At 40.2% G+C, this 19,055-nt stretch overlaps 1 protein-coding gene across 2 annotated transcripts in view; it reads right to left on the bottom strand.

Moving 5' to 3' along the window:
• Window positions 1-19,055, bottom strand: part of Fhit (fragile histidine triad diadenosine triphosphatase) — a 1,519,797-nt gene that overhangs the window by 207,999 nt on the left and 1,292,743 nt on the right. For both annotated transcript variants that reach the window (XM_059274237.1, XM_059274236.1), the window contains one exon: window positions 5,807-5,875. In XM_059274237.1, coding sequence (XP_059130220.1) covers window positions 5,807-5,875 — 69 coding nt within the window. The remainder of the gene's footprint in view (window positions 1-5,806; window positions 5,876-19,055) is intronic.

Here is a 19,055-nt window from a genome sequence, read left to right as displayed (position 1 = left end):
AATATAATGCTTCTCTCAAGCCTTCTGGGCCAAATGACCTGAATTTGAGTAAATTAATTTTGTTTATACATTGCAATAAACCAAGCAATTGTTTTCCATGACATTCTTGAACCCATGGTTGCTCTGTCTATAAAGTTCATGGTTGATTTTTTCCAATTGCTGGTTGCATTGCTCCTTTGCTTTAATATTAGGCACTTCTTTTAAAGAAAAGGGATGAATTTTGTACAGAGCATGCAATCATAACTATTCGATATCACCCATAAACATCTGATGAATTGACCAATCCAGTTACAAGTGTGCTTATCTAAGGCAAAGTCAAGGTAAGTCTTACTGAGCTAATGAAATGATGTACTATGGCATTAAGCAATGGGCACTTCCCTCCTCCACATTAGCTATGCATGCTCTTTGAACCAAGGAACCATTTGTGTCATTATCATAACCTCCATCAACTTGTCAAGATAATAGAGGTCCTTCAGAGTTCAGAGAAGGCCTTATATAATTCATGCAAATTCTAAGAAAATAGAACACAGAGTTTGGGAGCTGCACATATCTGCATGGAGAACAGTGAAAAAGTAGCTATATGTTTTAGAAAGGGTGGAGCTTACACTCAGTGTGGAGAAAGGAGAGAGGCTCATGCTCTGAAATGTGGTGGTTGGAAGGATAAGTAAAATGCATAAGAACAAATCTAAGGCACAAAGCTTGAGGGAGAACAAGTGAAGATAAACTCTAGGATGATAACCAAAGAATGAAAGCAGAGTGGCTCTCCAGCCTGCTTTCAGCAAACCTCACGTCTATATTTGTTACAGGAAGACAGATCTAGGTTTCAAAGGGGAAAGTTACTTATCCTCCTTGACACAAGTCTACCAGACTTGCTTAGCAATCAGACAAGGTTTATAATTGCTTCTCCAAACCTTTCTGGTGTGCCACAATTTTCAGCCTTCTGCAGCACACTGATTTCTGACCAAAGGGTTCTATTCCATCAATGCCCCATTAAATTAACCTTAGATGACTGATAGCACCATGTTCCACTCACATCCAGTGAAGCCATGAGTTAATGAATCAACCCCCTGAAAGCAAGATGCACTCTCCTTTTAAATTATGTTTTAGCTTGTAGAGGATATCAAGTTCTTGATGTGTGACTCTTGTCCTGCCATATGTGCATCTAATTTACAGATAGTCACTGAGGACCCACCCTATACCAGACTAAGTCCCTGCTCTCAAATCTTTCAATACACTTTGGGAATGCAGGTATTGCACATAAACTAAAAATTATCTTGAGTGAGTTATTAAGGATATAACAGACATGCTAATAGGAAGGAGCTACCATGGTAAACTGGTTATTTTAGCTAAAGCAAGAAAAGAGTAAAAAGTGCTCTTTTAGACCTAAGTTTTAGATAAAGACACAGACCGACATGAATCGGAACAGATGGCAGACATTGCAGGCAAAGAGAACAATTTGTACAAAAGCCCTGAGGTCAGAATACCAATGCTAAGTTTGGGAAAAGCAAGCTATATGAGAAGGAGAGTCACTGGTGGCAGAAAAGTGGGCAGGACCCAGCACTGAATCTGAAGAAGTCACTTTGGGCCACAGCATTGTAAATAAGCAAACAAACAGGAAGTTGAAACAAATATTACAGATGGTTTGGCATGAAACGTCGAGCCAAGCAGATGTTCCTGAGAGCAGTAACACTTGAATGGTAGAGACAAGAGATGAATTGGGACAGGAGCTCAAAAATAAATGACTTTGGGAACCAGCACTGCTCATACTGACCTCTCATTTTACATTCGTGGGAAAGACTTTAATGCTCAGTGTGAGGAAATGCTGAAAAGACACATGGACACGTCCTAAGTGAAGGATGAAAGTATATGTAAGAGAATCGTGGGAGCTTTACTGACCTACAGCATGAGTGACATGCTTAACAGCATTCAGACTCATCAAAAAGTACTTTGCAGACAGAAATGAAGCACATCATTAAAAAGTGCTTTGCAGGGAACGACTAAACACATGCAAGAAAGAAGGCAAGGCCTCGGATCATCAACATGCAATGCTGAGCTAGAGAAAAGGCAGGGAGAGGCTGGAAATGAGGGAAAGTCGACAGAGTGCAGTCTCATGAAAGTCAAGAAAGAGTTTCATTTTGTGTTTCTTGGAACTAAACAAAGAATGCTTTGTTAGGCAGCTGCCCAAGTGCCATAATAGTAGTAACAGAAAGGCACCATTTGTTACAGAGCTTGCAGAATCTACAAGTGGCAATAAAAGAAAATGGGCCAGATAAGGAGAGGCAGGAAGGGTAACCACATGGTCCACACAGTGACCACACACACTTCTGAACAATTATGACCTGAGGGATCCAAGGATGGAATCACCCTTTCACACAAAGGTCACTCTAACTGTAAGAAGCTTTTTCCTAAATGTGATCTTTCCTTTTTTGATGTTGACATCTGTCTCCTTGCAGCCTGATACTCCAAGATCTCTGTTTAGAAGCCACACAGAACATATTTAATGTCACATAGAACATGTTTAATATCCTTTCAAAAAATTTCCAGAATTTAGAAACAGTGACTCTGTTGTCCTCTATCTATAAATATTCTGTTTCCCCTTATAAGTATCTTTGTCCCAAATCTTCATCCCCTTTCTCTGTTTCCAGAACTTGCCATCCTGTACCCTCTCTGTGAGTCTTCTTCAGTTCTCACTGTTCATCTTAAAGCTGTGCTCTCAAAGAAAGGAACCTTGGGAGCAAATTTAACGTAGGACTTCTTTGGAATCACGCTGTAAGTCTGCAATAGTAGGAGTGCAATTACACTCACTGAGCTGGTCTCTTGCTCTTTCTATCCCACCCATCTCCCTTCAAGGCAGCCTGTTTGTTGTGTCATAAAGAGATACATAATCCACAGTGAGTGATTTCATCAGTATAAAGAATGTCATCCCTTATCACCCTATCATTTCTGATTAAGATCACTCAGTCTAATGTACATTGCATCTTGTACCAATAATGCCTGCATGATGCTACATGCTCAGCGTGCCTCTTGCTAGACATTACCTTATTATGTACTCAAAAGAGAGGCTTCTCAAACAAAGAGGAAGATTAAACTGAGGCTGAGCAGCTAAAGGAAGAGGGAAAATTGGAAACATGATTTTTACTCACTCTGGAAAATGGTGCTAAATGAGGACATCCAACAGCCTAGTTTGAAATCTAGGTTACCCATCACTTACCCTCTGTATATGTTCAAAGGCAAAATTAGCAACAACAATAAGTACAACCTATTAATAACTGTTTAGTATATACAATCCTCAACACCCTCTTTTAAGCACTGTATGTCACATTATACACATGCCAAGTTTGGGAGTGGTAAGCATTATCCATTTTAAAGATAAGAAAATTAAGACACAGCAGCCAAGTGTCTTTATGGGCTGTCACCTCCTCTGTAGGTTGCAATGAACTTGAATCTGTTGTTCAATGTCTTTCTAGTCTTTATCTCTGTAGAACATTTTATAAGCTAATATTGACTGAAAAAAATCATTCTTATGGAAATTACTTCTTCATGTAGAGGGGATATATGGGATGTAGTAACATGTGTTGCTTTATTTGTGAGTCTAGAGATGCCACTAGAGCACGCAAGAAGGGTGAGAGAGTATTAGATGAAAGGCCAGGTACTGAGCAATGTCAGCCATTGTGTCTTGTATGGACCTGAAATATATCCGCACAGCTTCTATCAATAGCATGTTTGGAACACAAACAAGATTCAAGGTGACTGATCAGCCTAAGGAAACAGTGTTTTCAAGCACTTTGAATGCCTCCAGCAGCATTCACTTGTATATAAATCATGTGGTAATGTATTCATTAAAATACCCTGTACTTGGCAACATTTTATTAACCTTGGTTTACATTAATAAGCTGTGTACTTGTGTTTTTAATATATCTCTGTATAATGATCCTGTAACTCCGATTTTCTTCCTACCCAGACTAAGCCATTACCAATCCCCAATTTGCATTCTACATCTGCTGAAACTGAGTTCACATTAGAGTGTTTAGAGGCTTTGGGGAGCCCATACTGTGCACAGTACCTATTCTTACACCTAGAACTGTATCAGAATCACCTGCGAGGGTTTTGATACATATAATAATTTATTGCCATGTGCCTTTGCCATCTACCCAAACATAATCTCTAGAGACAAAGATATTCCTAAAAAATAAGAGTTTCAGCTACTAGGTCACAAGTAGGCACTCAAAACTAGAGGCTAAACAGTGTCTACCCTACACAAGTTTACAGCAAGTGTTGGAAAATACATCAAGTGACCCACCAAGTCCCAGGACTTATTAAATGCTGACATTCTTTATTTACAATGTTTGGATAGCCATTTTAATGCCAAGCTAATTAGGAAAAATCCTATGAACATATGCAGAGATGTACTGTCCATGTGATCCCTGGGGACAAGTTGAAGATCTTATCTTCTTATAGGTCTAGTTGACAAAGACACATAATAAACAATCAAAATTATAAATAAAAGTGGAAATTGTTTCCAAAGGGCTGGAAGAGGAATATCAAATATATGACTAATATCTGTCTATCCTATTTGACACCCATGGCAGATAATGCTAATCAAGCCAAGCAGCTTTCCTTGTCACAGCCAAAGTGCTTTTAAAACTGTCACTCTAGGGCACTGGCAACACCTGAGCAGTGCTCAAAAGCATGGAATGTATTTTGCCTTCCATTGCTATAGACAATATGTAAACTGAAATGACTTTGCATTTTCTTCTAACCTATTCTATCATAGGCAGTGTTCCACCCAGCATAGGTAGACATTAGAAGGTTCTCATGTGGACAAGACCCTAGAGTAGAATTGTGCAGCCCTTGATGCTTCATATAGTGCTGATTTGACATTTGTATCTTTGGATGAAAAGATCCAGAAATCAATAAACTTCTAGAATGTTAGGAGGCACGAGTCACACACATGTCAGGTAAACCAACCTCGTTTCTGTTGAAGATAACTCAAAGATCCACTTTGAAGATATGTTCTTTGGAGAGACAAGTTGAGACCAAAAGTGGGCTAAATGCAAAGGCAGCATGTTCTTTGTATGTATATGGTGTGCATGTATGTATGTACATGCTAGTGTGCATGCATATGTATGCACATATGCCAGAGGTTGGCATTGAGTATCTTCATCACTTCATCACTTCCTATCTTTTTTTTTTTTTTTTTACGATAGGGTCTTGTTGACCGTGTAGCTCACTGATTTGGCTAGACTGATGGCCAGTGAGCTCCAGGGATCTGCCCATCTACTTCACGACCATTTTGTTCCTAGCGCTCAGGTTACACACATGCATGCACTGTCATTCCCAGCTTTTTATAGGGCTGCTAGGGTTCTAGCAAACTCAGGCTCTTATGCTTACATTGGAAGCCATTTGTCCACTGAGCCATCTCCCCAGCTCCCAAAGTTAGCACATTCATCTTAAAGAATTATATGTCATTCTGCTTGATTTTTACTGGTAACACTTTACATTGTGGAGATTCAGGGTCATGTCTTCACACATATACTAAGTGTCCTGGTAAACATGACAAAGCAGAAATCACAAAAACACTTGGTTTGCTATTGGGTTTCATCAGTTTAAAAAAATCATTATAACTCATTTATTTTACCCCTGATGGTCACTCTTAGCCTGTTAGCTTCTTCTGCTACTTCTCAAGTCCTACTGGGTAGAATACCATTTTAGATCATGTCTGGGGTGACATCTGGTTAACTGGGTTGATTTCATCATACCAACAGGCCCTGTAATCAAATAATAAGGTCACAAAGGACAGACTCACCTCATCATAGATGTTGTCATTTTTGCGGAAGTCCCCTGCTTTCCTTGGAAGAATGTGGACATGTACATGCTGAAAGTATAAAAGAAAGAAAAAGTGTATTTAATTCACCTTCTATCTTTTGACTTGTCAGTGACGCTTTCTTGAAGGCCAATTACTCTCCATTGGTTCTTGCTGGATTATTTTTCAGAGGAAGATGATGTTCACCTTCAGAAACTACATCTGAAATCTGCCGAAAGTAAAGAAGCACAAAACAAGAGGGACACAATGTGGTGGCATACGGGAGTTTCCGGGAAATGTCAGAGTACATTACAGGATCTGTGGAGCTATTCGTCACTGTCAGTCTGGGCTGTAGTTAGCCAGTGCTTTGAAATGACAGTGTGTCTTCAGAGATGGCTGTTGTGACTCTGAAACTGACAAGAGATAAGAATCAGCCAACAGAGAGCTGCATAAGTAACCAGTGAATTAGTGAAGGGAGGAAATAGTATGGGCCAAATCAAGAATACTACCTTTGAATAATAATTATATAACTGTAAGACAGTTCTCACTCATTCTTATTTTCTATGACAACCAGAGCTTGTACTAGTATTGGACAGTATTTCATTTAGTACTCCCACAATTCCTTTCTGAAATGATCTTCATTTTATAGAAGGAGAAACTAATATTAAGAGAGGTCAGGGCTCCAGCTCCATAGAAAGTGGTAGAGTCTTCACAGGAAATGATGTCACATGGCTCTTGTCCTCTTGTTCATTACCAGCAAACACATTAATTCTGTGAACTTAATAATCTTTTTCTAAAAGTTTAAAATTAAATTTAGTCTCCCTCTCTCTCTCTCTCTCTCTCTCTCTCTCTCTCTCTCTCTCTCTCTGTGTGTGTGTGTGTGTGTGTGTGTGTGTGTGTGTGTGTGTGTGTATGTGTAAGGTCAGAGGACAATTGGCAACAGGTTCTCTCCTTCTACCTTGTGCATTTTGGGGATTGAACTCTGGCTGTCAGTCTTGGCAGCAAGTACCTTTACTGATGAGCCATCTTACTGGCCTTCACTTAATCTTTTAAATCCCTCATATTCCTGGTCTAGTCTATCTACTAAAGCACCCAGATAATAGACACAGCAGTCTTACTAGTCAGAGATCATGACTCAAGGATCATAGAATTTCTAACTCAATATATATTCTTCAAGGCTAAACTGCTATTTGAAAGTTTTACTCTACCAATGGCATCTATTGTATCTCTTTATACTTAAACCTTATTCATGCCCTGGATATATATATATTGACTTTTTGAGACAGGGCTTTTCTGTGTAGCTTTGCACCTTTCCTGAACTCACTCTGTAGCCCAGGCTGGCCTCGAACTCACAGAGATCCACCTGCCTCTGCCTCCCAAGTGCTGGGATTAAAGGCGTGTGCCACCACCGCCCAGCTTATTTCTTCTTTTATTATTAATTGCAGAGAATGGAAAAGACAAAGTATGAAACAACAGGCAAAGAATTAAAGCACATCCTGCAACATCCCGCACCCTTTGGTTAGTGTGGTTGGGCTACAACCATGGACCTCCAGAGAACAGAACATGAAATGTCTCTGTGACTTTGTATACAAGGAAGGGAGAATGATAAGCTATTGCAGGAGAGGTAGCGAGCTAGGCTGTCCAAGTTGAATGAAACAAAGAGGAGTTTCACATCAGTTCCTGAGCACATGGTCCCCAAACAGGGACACATTTCTGTCAAAATATCCTTCAGTCAATGATGAACCCAATCTCAAACCCTTCAGCAACTGGGACACAGGCATACTTAAGTCTCAGACTATGTGAGCAAAGAGAGAGGGATACAGTAACAAACAGACATGGAGAAATAAGTTACAAACAACCCAGGAACCAAATTCTTAAAAGAAAGCAATGCAACATGGGTCCAAGAAGAAATGAGCCATGCACAGTAGCTGAATGATTCAGATATCAGACCAGAGAGGACAAGAGTGAGAGCCCACCCAGTCTTCACTTGCAAATCCTGATATAATATTTTCTTATTTTCCTCCTTTCCTTCCTTGTGGGGCATACATGGGCTGCAAAGAGGGTGTCGAAAGAAATTTAGATAAACAGAGCTTAAGCTTTAAGCTGTTTAGGAACAAAGAGTGGATACAAATGGTACCAGAGGAAGTTAGTTTAAGCTGTTTGTACAGAGAATAGATACAAAGGATGGCTAAGAGGAAGTTAGCTTGGGTTGTTTGTATGGAGATTAAAGACAAATGGTGAGAAAGGAAGTTAGCTCAAGTTATTCATGCTAAGATACTAAAAACAGGAGATGATGTCAGGGCATAAACAACTTGTACATAGGGTGACCTTTAAAATGATTGGTTGGTTCCTTCATCCCCTCCTAGGGTTCTGAGGTTTTCTGGTATAAAAGAGGCTTATTGCCCACCAATAAATGAGTTCTTACTTGACTTGACTCCCCGCTGAGTCTGATTGTCTCCCGGTAAGAGGGAGGCTGGGGAATGGGCAAGCAGCGCTTGCCTTTCCTCAGTTCCAGGCCACCTTTTCACAGGTGACCTAAGTTCCCGGTGGGGCAGGTCCCCACACTTCCTCATCAAGACCCTTTTTCTCTTTCTTCCTTGATGTCATCCACATGTTCTCCACCCCATTTCTTACACACAAGTCATCACAATTTTCAGATCAATGCTCTGTACTCAAACTGCCATAGGGCATAGAATATATAACAGCTCATAACTACAGTACAGTATGCACAATGCAGTTGGACCTCCTTGTGCTATCTGTGTTACCTTGCAACAGCAGGCCTGTGACTGGGCATCTTTCTCTGTAAGGGGCACTGCAACATTCCCACCTTACAGGCCTAATCTATCAAGTCTGCTAAGCACATGGTTGTCATACACCTGTAGTGCTACTTGGCACAGTGTTCTCAGTATAAGCAGACGCAGTGGGAGTATCTTTACTGTTAAAAATGCAGTGTGAAGAACAGAAGTTACATTCAGTGACTGGTTTGTATGTCAGCAAGGATGGCATTTCAGAAGCTCCTTGGATAGGGCACTATTCAAGCATCTCTTTTTGCAGAATTTGTTTCTGGTGCTTTGATTACCAAACAGCAGTAAATAGGTAGGTATTGCTAAAATTAGGGGCCTTCTAATTTACTTTCTAATAATTTCCCAAGTGATGCTGCTCAAGGGTCATACTTTGAGAGCCACTAAGACAACCCCTTTGTTCTTAGACCTACTCTTGTGAAATGCACTGAGGTAACACCAGATTTGGCCTATGTTATGTGGAGACCTATCTCCATATGCTGCCCAGGCTTTGGACCCTGATCACCCTCTCTGCTCATTCTTAAGGCCATGCCAGTGAATCCTGGGTCTGGACCTGTCTCTGATTCCCTTTCTACACCTTCCTCCTCTGGGCTTACTCATCAGAGCTATTTCTATAGGCTGCTACCATTCAGTCCTGAAAATGCCACTTTCCATCCCTGGCAACCATTTGAAACTTGTCATGATACCAAATCCAGTAAACAGCTCGCTGTCTAGGTGATTTTTCCCTTTGGGCACGATCTCACCTCCTCCTGATACATGATATATTGACATAAGTTCTTAAGTGACAACCTAATCATAGGATTCTGACAACCAACTCAGCCTCTCAGGACAGGGAAATCATGATAAAGCCAGCTCAGAGCCTTCTAAGGAAGAGAAGTAGGACTCATCCTACAAACACAATAAGTATATAAACCAAAAGATGATAACTTCCAGAAGCCCAGAGAAGGGAGAATTTCAAGAAAGAGGGAATCATCAATAGTGTTCATCATTGTTGAATGCTTGAGTTGGTTTCAGTAAAGCTGGAAAGATAACCCTGCAAAGCCCATGAAAAGATGCTCAGTGCCATTAGTCATTACTGAAATGCCAATCAAAACCATACAGAGATACCACTTCATATCCACCAGTCCATCGTCTCTAATCAAAAGACAGACAAATGTAAGTGTGGGTGAGACTGTGGCGATATGGAAGCCGCAAACACTTTTGCACAGAGTGCAAAATGATGCAGCTGTATGTTTGAAAAAGATTGGCAATTCCTCAAAATGTTAAACATACAGCCACCAAATGACCCAAAATTATATTCCCAGTATATACCCAGGAGAACTGAAACCATGTAGGCACAGAACCTTGTAATGCATATTTATAGCAATATTATTCACAATCATCAAAAAGTGGAAACAATCCAAAATGACTATCAACCATGAATGCTGTAATAACAAGACAACGGAAGATGATTGGGCATAAAAAGGAATGAAGCTGCTAAGGAAAGGCATTATGCTAAGTGAAAGGACTCAGATACAAATGGCCATATATTACACAACTCCATTTATGAAATGCCCAGACTAGGCAAATTCACAGGGATAGATCAGTGTTTCCTGTAGCACAATGAAGAGCGACTGTCAAAGGAAACTGGGTATATTTGAGGGTGATGAATGATTTATTTTCTAGGATCATATATTAGTGATGGTCTCACAACTTTTTGAATGTATTAAAACCCACTGAGGTTTTTACTTTACCAGTGTGAAGTGTATGGATTCTAGCTCATTAGAGGTGCTGATGGGGTGGGGAAGAGGAGAGAGACCACTGAACTAGTATCCCTTTTCTGCTCTGCTTCTTTCTTCCTGTCTGTGCTGTTCCTCCCATTTTTTTTCCACACATGTATCTACCACCTGAGGATGGTCAGTGCTGTCAAAATGATGCGCCTTTTCCTTGTTAGACTGTATTATAATTCAATTGCAAGGAATAAAATAATAGCAGGAAAAGGCATAAAAGGCTATAGGCTAACCTCCTTTATAACTGTATTATCTATATCCCTAGTCACATGAGTCTATGTGATCCCCTCCCTCTCTTCAACACCTGCCTGAGAACAATGATAGAAGGAAAATTTGGCTTTAAAGAATAATAAAAATAATGCTATAGGGCACAGATAATGTCTTCTTCAAAGGTGCCTAGGTTCTAATCTCAGACCTGCAAATATGGCCATTATAGGACAGGGGAAGTTCAGGCTGCATATGAATTGAAGTTGCTGACCAGCTGTCTTAGTTAAGGTTTCTATTGCTGTGAAGAGACAGTATGACCACAGAAACACTTATAAAGTAAAAACATTTAATTAGGGTAGCTCATTTACAGTTTCAGAGGTTCAATCCACTATCATCATGGTGGGAAACATGGCAGGATGCAGGTAGACATGGTGCTAGAGTAGTAGCTAAGAGTCCTACATCTTGCAGGCAATAGGAAGTCAGCTGAGACACTGGGCAGTATCCTAAGCATAGGAATCCTCAAAGCCTGTCTCCATAGTGACACACTTCTTTCAATAAGTCCATACCAACTCCAACAAAGCCACATCTCCCTATGAGGTTATGGAGGGCAATCACATTCAAACTATCACATCAGCTGATCTTGAATCTAAAATCTATCTTAAATTACCTGGCAAGGCTCAATGTCATCACAAGAGACCATCAAAGTAGAAGTCACTGAAGACTCAGCTAATAGAGATTTTTTTTTCAAAGCAATTGAATCAGGAGGTCCAAGACTTCATTACTGGATTAATTCATCATGGAGTCATATTCTGATCATATTATAAGAAAGTAGTGAAGATCTAGGATGTGGGGCCTCCTTAGAGAAAGTAGGTCACTGAGGGTATGCCTGGTCTTGTCCCATGAAAGTCTCTGTGCTGATTCATGGATTCCATGAGGTGAGAAGATCTGCAGCTTTATACCCTTCTTCTGTTATGTTCTTTCTCATCATGGCCCAGAAACGATCAAATCAGATGACCATGGACTAAAATCTCTGAAACCATGAAAAATCAACCATTGCTTCTCTGGTTTGTTTCTCTCAGGTATTTGGTCACGGCAAAAACAAAACAAACAAATACAAATAAATAGCCAATACAAAACAAATGCAGATAATCTGACTTTTTAATCATGGATTTTACATATATTTTTATTTTATCAGTACAATACTTCTATAGTCAGTATGAGTCTATTGACTCTATAGGTGAAGAAAGTGAGTGTGGTGGTTTGAAAGAAAATGCCCCCCAAACAGAGTGACACTATTAGGTGTGGCCTTGCTGGAGGAAGTGTGTCACTGTGGATGGAGGGCTTTGAGGTCTCATATATGCTCAAGATACAACCTAATGTCTCAGATTACTTTCTGTTGCCTCTGAATCAAGATGTAGGACTCTCAGCTCCAACACCATGTCTGCCTGCATGCTGCCATGTCTCACAATGACGATAATGAACTAAACTCTGAAAATGTAAGCCACCCCAATTAAATGTTTTTCCTTTATAAGAGTTGCCATGGTCAGCTGGGTGGTGGTGATGCAAGCCTTTAATCCAAGCACTTAGGAACTCAGTGAGTTAGAGGCCAGCATGGTCTACAAAGTGAGTTCTAGGACAGCCAGGGCTACACAGTGAAACCATGTCTCAAAAAAAAAAAAAAAAAACGACAACAATAATAAAAAGGAGTTGCCATGATCATGATGTCTCTTCATAGCAACAGAAACACTAACTAAGATGTGAAATACTAATTTTCCACAGTAAAATTAAATAAGGCTTCATGTCTGTTGTGCTTTTCATGAAATTTGGAAAATTACCAAAAGCTCTCAAATAGCAATAGGCAACTATGCCTACATAATAAAGTTGTTCCAATTTGTTGATCATCAAACTAACACATTTAGAACATAGAAAATATGGAGAAGACAGAAAAACAATCAGGAGAAAATCAAGAACATCCAATTGTTCTCTTGACTGAGTGATAAAATTTCCTTTTCTTCAGAAACATAAGAATATAAATACTTTCCTTTGTCTCCATGGCCCTGAAGCACACTTGGAAATAAGAACAGAAATGCAGGTGGCCTATTGGGGAGGTGATGCCTAAACACATCAGTCAGGGACTGTGGGATGAAGTACAGGAAGAAGAGCCAGTACATGAGGCATTATCAAGTGAGATACTTCTGTGAGTGATCAGTTTAGTCCCATAGGAGAACACAGTCTAAATCATGTACCTGAGACTGCCACTCCAGGGATGAGGGAAGTAGGCTACTTATACACTGATTAACAACTTTTCTTGGTAAGGCATGGATAATCTAACGTGTTTATTTCCTTTGCCCTGAGAGTGAAGAGTGACACCCTGCTCTCAGCATTATCACAACAGAAATTAAGCCAACAAGGCTATGTGGCAGCCACAGAACATGGGGTCCAGGTGATGTGCATAGAGTGCAGACCCCATTTGTAGCATGTGATGTCTCCTATCTAACACCTGGGATCTCACGATCTACTGCTGGGCTACAGGCTCAGGACCTTAGTCTCCTTTCCATGGGTAAGAGGCAGATAATAATCTGGTAAGAGCCTCATCACTGATCTTCAACCTGCTAATCACAAGGGCCTATAGTTCCCAGAGCAAGCATGGGAATAAGACTTCTACCTGAGACAGAACAGCAGCCTCCACTTGGTCACATCTGATTCACCTGGAACCGTTAGCTCTGTCTGGGGATTCCATGTACAGCATCAGTTGAAAAACAAACCTATTACTAAAATCAAAAACATTTAAAAAAAATATTAAGAATGCAAATTAGAAAAACATAAGGGAGACACACAATTGAACTTCTTCCGTTTAGAGAGTGCCTCTTGAAAGACTAAGAGCCACCTGGTAGGGCCAGGACTGTAACTGCAGGCCTGGGCTTGCATTCCAGGGCTCCTATCATGTCATCCCATCCTACCTGTCCCAGATCTGAGGAAGGGAGGAGCTCCACAGAGACGAGCCTGGGGTCCTAGAGATGATGCAAAGGACTAGGTATGACCTGCGTCTCTTAGTGCAAGAGATTTTTGTTGTTGCTGTTGTTGTTATTGTTTTGTTCTTTGAAACTCATTTTATCTTTCCATGTCTATCAAGTGTTTATAAACCAGGAAACTAATTCATGAATTTATTGTTTATATATTATATGAACTCATGTTGTTATCATGTTTGGGCTGATGTTGTCACATCTTAGGAATGACTGTATCATATGGCAATACCTCTGAAGAAACAACCACTTTTACTGTAAACTGGAAGGCTTATTCTTCTGTGAGCTGAACTGAGCACATTGTACTCTTGGCTGTCACTATTTCCAATCTGCCTTTGACATGACTGGATCTGCCTGACTTGATGTGGAGAGGCCTCATCTTCTGCTACTGTAGCTGGGGTCAGCATGACATCACTGAAAGTCACTTCATTGTGAAATAAATGTCACTAGAAATGATGTCGTTCACAGAGCTTTGAGGACACTTTAGCATGACCAGCTGAGGAGTAAAAGAAGAGAGTGTCAAAACTCAAAGGCGGACATGAAGGCATCCAGATGGCTTCAGAGCCTGCTACCCAGAGATCTTTCACTGAGAATATGGGCAATGCTCAGGCATAAAACATGAAATACAGAGTTTCCTATGTGTTCAAACTGTCCCAGTCAAGTTGGGAAAAAAAGAAAAAGGATAAAGAACCAATTCAGTTAACATAACAAAACCCTCACAGGATTGTGGAACCCGTATAGAGTTTTGTAGCTTAACGATTGTGTTTTTAAGCCATATATCACTGACGGCGCTCCCCCAGTGGTGAGTTATAATCAGACATCACAAGAGGGATCACACTCTTCTGATATATGGGCTCTGTACATCATCTGAGCACCACGGATGTGATGATGTATTGCTCTGAGCCACAATGAGCATTTAAAGGAGCTTTTAGCAACCAGACAGTTTTAAATTTCAAATTTTCCAAAAATCAAGGTCTTTTCAAGTCAGATAAAATCAAGATGAGGGAATGTGCTGCTGTATAGAGTCACCAAGTCTGAGAGGCTGCCAACCTGTCATTGCCTTTTGGCTTCAAGCTCAGGAGGTGTGAATAATTGGCAGGCTCTTTTCTTTCACCCCTCCCTCATTAGAAAGAAGTCTAGAGACCTGAACAAACAGAAGCTGATGTCAACGCATCTCTTTTGCCAATCAGTTACCCCTGTCTTCCATACTGCAAGCATGAGCCGCTCATCACCAGCTCAAGCACTGCCTAGCACGAGATAATGTGATGGTGTACTGGTTAAACCCAGGGAGATTGTTTCTGTTTTCTTTACTTCTAGAAGCTCTTCTATTGGAATCTAAAACAAAACAAAGCAAAAGGAACAGGTAAAAAGTAGAGCAACTTCCTAACCCATTGCTCTCAAACTCCAAATAAGGTAGAAAAAGAGCCTTTTCTTACATTTGTTTGTAAGACACAGGAAGTTCTGACAGCAAATGAGAAAAATGAAGGTGAATGATATACAGGCTTCTTGCCCAGAGGTGGACATGGGAGCTACTGTCACAGTTCCATTATCTGTCCTGTTTTAACTTGTTAATAAGATAGTAATGCAGCTTCTGAAGAAGTAATATGGCTTTACGAGAATGTATCTACTTTGATTAAGACCTACCTGCTGGGGATGGGTGTGTTCAGAGCAATTACTATCAATTAAAAAAACAGGTGTTGGGAGAACTTTTCTCCCCTTATTCAAAATCTCACCTCAATAAGCAGAACAATATGAAAATCTCCCTACTGTTTGATAATAGACACTAATAGTAACATTGAGAGACAATTACTTTTCCAGTAGTATCTTCCTTTTTCCTTCACCAAGTGTATTAAAGGAAAGAACAGTGATAGATACTGCCATGTGAAGAGAAACATCTGCATGTTGGGAACTAACAATATCATGTCTCTGGCTTCCGCCAGTGTATTCTCACTCTCAGATTGTTATAGGTTTTTGGCACCTACTTCCAAACAACTTCCTATCTTGACAAAAGGTCCAAGCTCCCTTTCTTTTGTAACAGAGGGCTAATATATAATAAGGGTAATAAAATATGGTAAGGAATTCATCACCTGCTACTTCAAGGCTGCCAACTGAATGATGTGATACAGATTTCACATCTCCAAAGATGGGTTCTTGCACAAGTTGTTAAGTGAATTCACAAAATCTATTTCTTTTCTTCTCCACAGAGAGATATACAGTTGAAATTCTTTTTCATAAGGTAAAAACATTCATCTATACATGCATAGTAATATGATACCACCCATCTATCCACCATTTAAAAGTTGTTCTTCCTTTTATTAGTTATTATTGATATGAAAATGCTATACATCAAGAACTATGCTTAGCCATATATACATATATTATATTGAACACACATAAGCAGAACCCTACCAAACACTTTGACTTGGGAATTGTTCTTAGTCCCCTTTATGTGTATGTCTCCTTTTAGTGCTCTCTCTCTGTCTCTCTGTCTGTCTCTGTTTGTCTATCTGTCTGTGTCTCTGCCTCTGTGTGTGTGTGTCTTTGGGAAGATGAGATAAGATTTAGCAAACTGCACAAGGTCATCAAGCTGATAAAGTGGCAAAGCTGAGGTTCTAAGTAGAACCATGAAATACCGACTCCCATTTTGTCTCACATTAAGGAGAACGTCTGTGATGCACATTGTAGCTCACGTGAATAGTGCAAGGTTAGACCATCAGCTGTAAGCAGGCCGGTGGTATCACAAAACATCACCCCCTTTCATTGTACAATATTCTAGTTTGGGTGATAATTTATATTTTCCCTCATCAAGTTATGTATTTTATGCTAGGGAATCTTACATCTGCTGATTTGAGCGTTCTCATGTGACTGTAGTGGGGAAGGAGAGAGAAGGGGAGGGAAGGGTGGTTCTTAGGAAGTCCTCAAGGAACAGGTCACTAACTTCTTAGCTTTGCCAATATGATGAAAGCTCCATTGTGTTCCTAACACAGCTGTGAGAGAGAAAAGAAACATTTTAGAATAAAACAGATCCCCTCCACTCTTAAACAGAAACCTCAAGCACTGTAGAAATTTCAAAAGTTGAGTACTCTGTTTATTTTTATAAAGGAAGCAATAGTTTCCTCTGCTATTCATTAAGCTCTCATCATATGCCATGTACCATATACTCCAAGAACCGAGACAAGCACTTATCTACAATATCTCAATTCTTTATCATGAACTTCCATGACATATATCATCAGACCATTGCCATTGTTGACAGATGTGCAAATGGAGGCTGATGGAAGTGAAATGAGTAATCTGCTCACTTCCAAATCCACAGTGTGACATCCTAGTACAGCAAAATGCAGACTAGCAGAAGTTCCAATCCCTCTTCTCGCACTACTGACCCTCGAGACAGAACACTCATCTGCAAGGAAGCCCATGGGAGGGCTTTATAACATATTTGAGATCTGTCTTTAAAATATTCTGTAGTATCTTTTGGCTCCCAGTTGACTTTCAGTGGTATAATAGCTCCAGGTTCTTGAAACTAATTGGCAAGAAGAGAGTACGTTTACAATCACTGCCCATAAAGAGGTAGACAAGTCCAAAAAAGAATAAAACCAACATAGTCAAATATCAGGGACCTGAGATGAAGCCAGTCCCTACTGTAGTAGGTGATGCTGAGGTGACAGCAGAGGTGGAATCTAGGGAAAGTGCTTTAGAGAAGAATCTTCCTGTTTAGCCAAAATGCAGAGCTTGCAGGGCCTCTTGAAATGTGTTTGCTTTTGTGGATGCCTGGCTGTGATGGTATTGTGTTCTCCAAAATATTGTGTACCTTAATAAACTTATCTGGGGTCAGAGAACAGAAAAGCCACAAGATATTTAGGCTAGAAAATGTTAGTACACGCCCTTAATCCTATCATTCCAGAGACAGAAATCCCTCTGGATCTCTGTGAGTTCAAGGCCGCATTGGAAACAGCCAGGCATGGTGACTCACGCCTTTAATCCCAGAAAGCAGCCTTTAATCCCAGGGAGTGGTGGTAGAAAGCAGAAAGGTTTATAAGGCGTGAGGACCAGAAACTAGAAGCATTTGTCTGGTTAAGCATTTGTCTGGTTAAGCGTTCAGGATTTCAAGCAGCAGTTCAGCTGAGAGCCATTGGGATGAGGACACAGAAGCTTCCAGTCAGAGGAAACAAGACCAGCTGAGAAGTTGGCCAGGTGAGGTTAGCTGTGGCTTGTTCTGTCTCTCTGATCTTCCAGTGTACACCCCAATAACTGGCTCAGGTTTTATTTTATTAATAAGAACATTTAAGACTCATGCTACACCTGGCTCTTACTGTTACCACTAAAATCCGGGAAATGTTACTTGATCACTTGACATCATAATCACTGTATTCATGAAGGTTCTGGTTTTTGTAATTAAAATTAAGTGTTCTTCCTTCCCTGTGAAAATCCTTTCCCTTCCCTCCTCTCCCTCCTGCTCTAGTCTTTCAAGAGTCCTTTCAAAGTGGCCTCCATTGTACAGAGTTCAGACTCTACAGGGCTCCTCTGAGGCTCACTGTGAATGTGGATGGTAGTTTTTGACTGTAACGTATAAAACCCACAAGTGTTTATCTTCCATTATTTTGGAATTCTGGGAAATTCATTATTGTGGTTTTCTCCTGTTTTTTTCCCTTTCCCCACTCCATGTTTCTAGGTTAAAGAACATATTTCTTAACTGTTACTGGGATTGGATGATATAATATGAGATAAACTAATGGAGGGAGAGATGAATGAGAAGACTGATGGATGATGGAAAGAAATACGAATGAGTGAACAAATAAATGAGTGATTGGATGGGTGGAAAAAAGGTTAAATAAGGTCCACTACAGTATCCTTGATTTCTTAGCTTATATAAAATTTAAAATGTCTATGCACTGAGTTTCTTGACCATTCATGTCTTTTCCCTCTTCTTGAGAGTCCCTAGTCATACAAGGATATGACTGACTAAAAAGCCACTGTGAAGACAATACACACATCATTCCCCCACACAAAAGAACATCTTCCCACCAAAATGCCACTATAATGGTTTGCTCTATGCAATTTGTTTTTAGAACTCCTCAGTGTGCTCTGTGTCTGGAGCAACAGCTGATCCTACAATCAGTATTGCAAGGACTACAAAGGAGGCCTAGTTATTGCTCAGCACTGACTTTACTAAGAGCCACCATGGCTACCTCTCAAAAGACAAGGAATTCATCTTGTCTCTGACCTTCATAGATTAACCTTCTCTTTGACAGAATACCAAAACCATGTAAATTTCATTTGCATGCCTATGAAACGTCAACCCAGAGAGATAGTCCCTCCCCTTCTCTCTGTTGAGGATACAATAAAGGAATTGGATGCAAATGTAACAAGGATGACATTTTTCCTCATCTTACTTATTTTATGCCAAATTCACACTGCTTTACTGTTTGCCCTACACATAATTACTGCTCTT

Source organism: Peromyscus eremicus, chromosome 9 (genome assembly GCF_949786415.1).
Source record: "Peromyscus eremicus chromosome 9, PerEre_H2_v1, whole genome shotgun sequence".
NCBI lineage: Eukaryota > Metazoa > Chordata > Mammalia > Rodentia > Cricetidae > Peromyscus > Peromyscus eremicus.
This window is presented reverse-complemented; position numbering and strand designations above follow the sequence as displayed.